Genomic DNA, 8,150 nt, shown 5'->3' on the forward strand with positions numbered 1-8,150 from the left:
ATTTTCGGTTTCGTATAGTTTGAGCGGGGAGGGTTGAGGGTGGGTAGGTAGCCGTGATTTGGATGGCGAATGGAGGTGAAACCGATGTTTGCCTGATGCAAATATCCGTTAACCGTTGGTAAGACTCTGATAGCCGCCATCACTGACGTGTACATTGCCCAATTATTATCCTACAATGATGTTTACCATTGAAATGGAACTGCTGTCGGGCACCGCCAGCAGGTTGAGCGCATATTTACCGTTACCCTAGGCCAGCGTTGTATTATTTACTGCTAACAAAGCAAGTGGGACATTTTTGGGAAATTTCAAAAGTTTCGTGGCGTACCCTGTATTTGAGAATTGCAGATATTCTCCATTCCATAATGTAAGCGAAGCAAAAAGCTATGCTCCCTCAATTCTATATCGTTCCCTTGATATACTTTATATTTTCATATTTAAAGCAAAGCGTTTGTTGACCTCTGAATAGAAATGTTCAAGAATCTTTCTAAATGTCTCTCGATTCAGAAATATTTTGATGTCTTCAAATTCGTTTGGATATTTCCAGAAATATAACATTTTGTTGGCTTTCCGTATTATTCAAATGCACAACAATTCGCATATTTGAAGCGATAAGATTTTGGGTTGGCTGTTTCTGGAAATTGTCTCCAACATTCGCGAAACCGCCAGAGCACTTGGTGATTTATCTGGAAACACACGCAAATGAAACGCTCAGATTTTCTTTGGTTTTCTCGACTTTTGTAATGACACTCAATCAATATCAATATATTTTCATAACAATACATAGAGCATGTAATAATCATAGATCAATGACGAGTCAGGATCGTCTATCGCCAACCCCCCCTCTTGGCCAAAAAGGTATCTGTTGCCAAGCTCAGGTTCAGGGTTCTATTTCCAAACCCCAAACCCATTTCCATTCTCATATTTGTGTGTGTGTGTGTGTGTGTGTGAGAGAGGGGGCGTATCATTTCATTCAGTTTTCTTTTCTTCTCGTTTCGTTTCTTTTGTTTGTTTGTTTTTTGTGGGGAGAGTGCAGGACAAGCTATAGCTATGGCCACAAGAAAACACATTCAATAATCTCTATTCGTTAATTTTGGTATCTAATCGTATAATAATATATATGTATATGTATGTATTTATGTATAAAAAAAAGATTGTAACAAAATGTAATTTATCTATGGCAAATTTGCTTGATTCGCGCGAGTCCCCTCCATTATTTTTTTTCTTTCTGGACAAATATTATACGGGATAGTCAAAGTGAATGGACGTGGTCCACTATGTGGGAGGGGAGGGGGTGTGCCACCAACCATCATCCAACTGGCCAGACATTATATGCATATAGAAATAGTTCTTCTTTAAAGCTCAACGACAATATCTTCGTTTCATTTTATCTTATTATTTGTTTTTGTTTTTTTTTTCTTTGTTAAATTTTGTTTTGGTCAAAAAGTTTTTGCTAATCGAAAATGAATTATAGAAAAGAATTCTTGATGTATATATATATATGTACATATATATATATATATATATGTATATAAAAGTCGGAGCATACGGGGTGCGGGCATGGGGGAAAAGCACATCGAAAAACGATCAGTAGTTAATACGTTATATATGTATATAAGAGTACAGTTACAGTTACAGTTACAGTTCTGGGCAATTAGAGTGCACAAAAAGTGTGTGGCGTTCTTGTATTTTGTTGCTGTTTCTGCTTGTACAATAATTTGTTGAATTTTCTTTTCCTTTTTTTTTTGCTAATTGCTGAAACTCTTGAGTTGCATAGATCCGTTATTCCAATTCAATTTCCAAGTTTTGTGGCTATCCTCTGTTTGGTCCGAAACAATTTTGGGTTTGTGTTTCCATGGATGTGTGTGTGTGTGTGGTGGAGATACAATATAGACAGCATGCTGTATCCGCTGGATAACCAAAAGAAGCAAGCGACACGGCAAGCTGCTTACACATATCCGTTGTACATATATAGTCGTGTATATATATATATAATCTATATTCTGTTTGGTGCGGTGGCAGCAAATTGTTTCCTTTCCTACCCACTTTCACTCCTACTCCTACACGTACTCCCACCCCTACTCCTCCCCTATTCCTACTCATGCCTCACACCGCATATGGACAGGAACGTACTGAAGTTGTGCAGACTGCACGCCGGTAGTACGGTGTATACAATGGAGGCCATCTCCTGGCATTTGACCCGAAAGTCATGCAGCGACTGCAGCAGCAGCTCTGTTGGTGGGGCCGCATTCACCTGATAGAACAGCTTCAGGTGTATCGCTGGCTTCTGATGCTGTGACTGCTGCTGCTGCTGTTGTTGCTGCTGCTGCTGGTGCTGTTGCTGCTGCTGCTGTTGCTGTTGCTGATCGCCTCCAGCACCACCGGGAACCGATGGCGTTGAGGGCGGTGTCCCGCCCACTGGCTCGCTGACAGCCTGTGCTGGCTGCTGCTTCAGCTTGGCAATGGGATAATCCTTGAGCAAACGATTCACAATGTACGTCAGAATCTCATCCATATGCTCCGCACTGACCGACTGCGCCACGCGGCAATGGTTGCCCAGTATATCGTCGCTCAGCTGCGTTAGCTGTGTGGTGGACGAGGCCAGGCCGGTGGACACATAGCAGACAATGGCCGCACAGTTGTTCTCATAGTTCCAGCGGCGACGTATCGAGATGGTATAGTCGCTAACCGAACAGCCAGTTTCCTCATCTAAATGCAAATGCAAATGAAAATACCGAGATTAGATACCAGGACAGACAAAACAGAACAAGCAAACACTTACAGTCGAAGCGATCGTTGTGGGTATGCGCCCAGACCTGCCACTCGACGAGCGCCTCCCGCGGCAGGGCGGGCAGCACAATGTAGTCCATGATGGCGTTTGTCGTACGCCGCTCCCACTGACGTCGCGCCTCGCCAATGAACGCGGGATGCGTAACAAAGCAGATGCCATGGACCACGTCCCGCAGCTGCCCATGGGCATTCATGGCCTTGGCAATGCGACTGATGTGGCGCAGCGTTAGCTTGCATTGCGGTCGTATGCCACCCTCAATGATTGTCATGCTGCCGGGCACCAAGGCGATCTGTCCCGAAATGTATGTGATTTCCCCAATCTGCAACGGGCCAAGGGGGACGGACGTTCATTATTGATTGATCAAAGAGGGGACTGGACTGGAGTGGACTCACTCTTGTGGACTGGCTGTAGGGTCCTATATTGGCAGGCGCCCAGTGCGAAATGCCCTGCACATGCATCGTGCTGCGGCGGCCATTCAATAGCGCAGCGGCCGTCTCCTCGCCCTCGCGATCCCGCTCCTCGACTGTCAAATGGGCCGTATTGGCCAGACCAATTGTCTGGCGATAGGCAATCGCCTCCATCACCACATGACAGCCGTCGGGCAGGGGGCACTCCACACAGACGCGTGTCGGGGGATTGTGAAAGTCAAAGGCCTTCAGGTAGACCCGATTCAATGCCGGATACTCGGCAATGGAGCGCACGTAGAGCGTAATGTAGCACAGATCCTGCAGGTCGTAGCCCTTGCTGGCGCACAGTGCCTTTAATGTGTCCAGGGCCCTCTGCATGCCCTGCTCCATGCCCTCAGAGTCGCAGCCTGTGGCAGGGGGAGAAGCGGAAACAGATTAGCAATCACAAATGGCTCGGCCGAAGGAATAGAAAAGGCGGGGTGGAGGGACATGATATGGGTGGGTGGATAGGTAGAGGGAGATTGATTGATATGATACCCTGTATGCCGGCCAGCCACATCCAGCCCTTGGCATTGATGGCCGCTCTGGCCTCGTTCGCTAATGGACGGAACTCTCTCTCGTATTTCATTGGACTCGGCGGCTGGGTCATGACACTGCTAATGCCGCCAGCTCCTGTCCCTTGCCCAATCCCTGGCCCAGCTCCAGCTCCAGACGGATTATGGCATGTGTTCGCGCTCAGCCCAAGCGAGGAGATGGCCAGCGACATCGAGCCGCATACGGCGGCCGTGCTGCTGCCGAGCGGATTGCCCTGGGTGCTGCTCGCGTAGCTGCCGCTAAAACCCAGGGCACTGCCCGAGGCCGAGGTGGCCGATTGATTATTGTTGGCCAGCGATGCCGCTGCCGTCAGCAGCATGAGCGATGCAGTGGATGCCGCCGCCGAATTGGCCGTCGGTATGGGCTCGTCGACGCTGGCGCTCTTCGTGACAATGGGTATGGGCGAGGAGGCGGACGTGGCCAGGTGGCGCCCGAACGAGTTGCTGCGCGATATCAGCTCGTTCTGGCTGAGCGATTCCCGCAGACGCGTCTCCTTCTCGATCAGCTCCAGTTCCGTTTCGCTGAAATCCGGATCACTCAGATCGCTGTACGTCGACTCGTTGAGGTCGCTGATATAGTCGAGGGAGCGCTTCACAAAGACCACATCGCTGCCGCTGCCGCCGCCACCGCCGCCGGCGGACGAGCTGCCCGGCTCCTTTGGCTGGAGGGTTAGCTTCGTGAAATTGATGTATCCCACCGGGCAAATGGGATCCGCACTGCTGATGATCGTCTGGATGTCCTCCACGGAGATGCGCTGCCGAAAGAGCGGGCAGTCCAGCGTGAATGTCTCGTATTCGCCGCCCTCGCCGCACACATTCAGACCGTACTTGTCGCGCATCTTGAGCAGATGCGGCTGCATCTCCCGCAGCGATTTCCCCAGATGACGGTCCGGCACCAGTCCCAGGGCAGCCACCTGTCGACCAAGCGGATGTGGGTTCGGAATGGAGAAATAGGAGCTGTGCCAGCGGCCACCATTTATGGCTTACCTTTATGATAATGGCATGCACCTGGCAGTCGATCATCTCCTGCAGCAGTTCAGTCTGGTCTCTCCGCCACAGATAGGCCAGCGATATCAGACCAAGACGGCTGCACACATTCTCCACGCGCACGCGCTGATAGTCCGACAGGATGGCGCCCACGGCCACGGCATCCACCTGAAGTTCGTGCTATTGGTAGAACGAGAGAGAGTTACACTAGTTTCTACACAATTGGCCACAAACCCCACGCCACCCCACCCCGCTCTGGCTGCTGCCTCCTGCCTCTTGCCTCCTCCACTCCGCCTCTATATATAGTGCTATAATATTATTATCATTATTATTATTATTTCTGTTCACGTGCACGGCAACAGTTTGGCTCCGTTTCGCGATAGTCCCGCGAATCAAGAGAGATAAGATTACCGGCAAAACGACTTTCAACAGTATTCCATCCAATTACTGTTGTTATCTTAGGTTTTTGTTGCTGCAGTTGCAACAGTTACACCCCCCCCATTAAGCGGGGCCCACCCAAGGACATGGCTCAATGATAAACAAAGCCCACATGGAGGATACAATACAGAAATGGGGGAGTGGGGAGGCTCGAGACGATGCCAGTTCTAACCATAATCACGTTAGCTTAAGTTTTCGCCTTAGGCTATCACTAATACTAAATTTACAATCCCAAAATGGATATCCTAGAGCTTAATGGAATACCCCTCCCGTGTGTGTCATGACCTGCTCTAGGGTAAAGCTGTCCAACGGGGAATCGCTGCACTGCACTGCACTGCACTGCACTCTCCACCATTCTCATACTCAGTCCAACCAATCAATCAATCAATCACCTTGCATGTCTCCAGCAGACTGTAGAGATCCTCCACCTCGTCATCGTCGGTGGGCACGTACTGTTTGCCCGTCTGTGTGCTCTTGCCCTTGGTCTCGCGCCGATACAGGGGCAGTCCCATGGCATTGGCCAGTATCTCGATGCCCATGTGGCCCACTGTCTGGTACATGAAGCTGTCCAGCTCATCTGGGAGAGGGAGAAGGAGAGTAGATAGTGGGAGCAGTGGTATCAGTCAATAATCAGTTGCGGGCTTGTTCCATGGTAAATGATTGCACAAATACTCGTTTAGCGTAAACAGATTTAAATGATGGTCTGGGTGGGGGATGGGAGGGGAGGGGAGGGGGTGTCGGTCTGGGTCTCACCTCTGTCCTTGGGATGGAGATTGGCCAGGGCGACGATTTCATGGCCCTCGGCAACGCATTGCATCATGTTGTAGCAGCTATCCTTGCCGCCACTGACCATGGCCACGACCCGCATCTTGGTGGAATTTGCTCGCCTCCCTTTCTGTGTGTGTGTGTGTGTGTGTGTGTGCCCTTATATTTAGCTCTTTGGAAGAAGCTCCTTCCTTCTGTTCTTCTGTCTATTTTGGAGTCTCTCTCTCTCTCTCTCTTTCTCTCTTTCTATATTCCTTTATGTAGATCTGTCTATTCCCTTGCTGTGTCTTTCGGTGTCAGTCTCTCCTCCCTGTCCCGCCTGTTCTCTCCTTCTTTTATAGTAGTCGCTACTTCTATTCACTATTCACTATCTCTCTAGCTGTGCAAGGTGTGGGTGTCTCTTCTCTCTCTCTCTCTCTCTCTCTCTCCCTGTGAGCAAGCGAGTGTGTCGGCGTTTACTCTCCTTTTATTTTTGGCTTAGTTTGTGCTGCTTGTTAGTTTTGAAGTGCGTGCTCATTTGGTCTAATTGTTGACTAGACTTATTGGCTAAAAGAGAACGTATCTGTGGCTGTATCTATATCTGTATCTGTGGCTGTAGTTGTGGGTGCTGCTGCTTCTGTTTCGTGTGGTGCGGCGGTGTCTGTTGCGGGGTGTGCTGATGTGGTACGGTGTGTGTCGGGTGTCGTGTGTCGTGGCTACAATATTATTAACACAGTGCGGCGGCTGTTCTGCCTCTGGTATCCCACTTTGTGGCGCCGGGCGGCTGGGCTCTTGTCAACTGTAATAGAGAGAGAGAGAGAGAGCGAATGATGGGTTATTTATTGTGAGCTGAACGGAGGATCACTGTAAGGATCACCCTTTGCAGATCCGATATTCCTAGTAAATATAGGGTATAAAAGGAGAAGAGAATATTCTGCAAGTGTAACCAAAAGAGAAACACATCAACCCTATGGCTGTTACGGAAAGAAAGAGAGAGAGATAAGCGAATATCTTTTCATTTGCAACTGGGAAACGAATCAGATAGAGATCTAATAAGGATCAAAGAGAGTGAACGAATTCCTGTCAAGTTCATGGACAACTGTAGGAGAGAGTCGGGCTCATTGAAAAGAGATTCTCTCTATCAGTGCATTGCCAACTGTCACCCATAGTGCATTTTTAACTGTAGAAGGTGAATCCATATGGGGGAAAAAGGACTGCGTAAAAGCTTGTTGCTGCCGCAGAGGAAATTCAATTATGCGCAAAGTGCATCCTCATACCACCACGCCACAAAAACACAAGCATATGGAGAAACGTGGCGGACACCTGGGCACGCAGGAAACGTTGGCCCCTGATTGCATTAAAATCCCCAAAGGAAGCAGTCCAGGCCACCACCACAGACCGACAAGGATTCTGAATTGTTCTCTCCTTATGCTCTCCACCCACTCCTATTTCTAGCTGCACTTTCTTATTGTCACTTCTCAACAATCTGTCCTCTCGCCCACTTCTTTTCTTGTTGGTTTTGGCTTTTTCTTGGGGAGGGGATGCAGGATGCATTCTGCAAGGAGGAGTTTACAAGAGATTCGATTCTAATTGGAATACTCGACCAACCAAAATGATTGCACGAAGGTCACACACACAGGCACACACACTGTATATGCACACACACGGACATCTATTTATTTATTTTGTTTGCATTCTTTTGATTTTGTTTAAAGACATATTGAGACGTTTGTTTGTTGTTTGGCTTTTTGCTCTAGCATAAATGAACATTTATAAATAAATTGAATTAGTTTCGCCGGTGTGGGTGGGTGGAGGGAGAGAAAGAACACACAAAAAAAATACACAGAAGCGCGTGCGTTTTCAACAACAAAAACAAAAGCAATAGAAACAAAATGAAAGTATAGAAAGAAAAGAAGGACCGCAAAAAAACGGACGATAGCACACATACACACACACTGTCACACAGCTATATTGCACATACGTATAAAAATATATTTATGTATCAAAGATTTGACCCAAATATGCAAAAGAAATGTTCTTTTGATATAAATTTGGACACTTTTGTTGTTCTGTTTGTTTTTTGTTGCCGATGGCTGAAAACACTCACTGAATACCAAAACACATACACCGACTTCTTTGCAAATAAATTCTTGACAACAACCACAAAAACAACAACAAAAAATGTGGATTTCG

General features: G+C 47.9%; 1 protein-coding gene across 1 annotated transcript; it reads right to left on the minus strand.

Annotated features, from left to right (window-relative positions):
- Positions 1-713: 713 nt before the first annotated feature.
- On the minus strand, positions 714-6,448 carry LOC6598352. Its single transcript, XM_026990363.1, has 7 exons — positions 5,967-6,448; positions 5,606-5,790; positions 4,776-4,955; positions 3,733-4,702; positions 3,181-3,602; positions 2,780-3,107; positions 714-2,706 (listed from the first exon to the last, which is right to left on the minus strand). The coding sequence occupies exons 1-7, from the start codon at positions 6,079-6,081 to the stop codon at positions 2,093-2,095; spliced, it is 2,814 nt and encodes a 937-aa protein (XP_026846164.1). The 5' UTR covers positions 6,082-6,448; the 3' UTR covers positions 714-2,092.
- Positions 6,449-8,150: the final 1,702 nt, after the last annotated feature.

Source organism: Drosophila persimilis, unplaced genomic scaffold, assembly GCF_003286085.1.
Source record: "Drosophila persimilis strain 14011-0111.01,24,50 unplaced genomic scaffold, DperRS2 tig00000579-arrow-pilon, whole genome shotgun sequence".
NCBI classification, from domain to species: domain Eukaryota; kingdom Metazoa; phylum Arthropoda; class Insecta; order Diptera; family Drosophilidae; genus Drosophila; species Drosophila persimilis.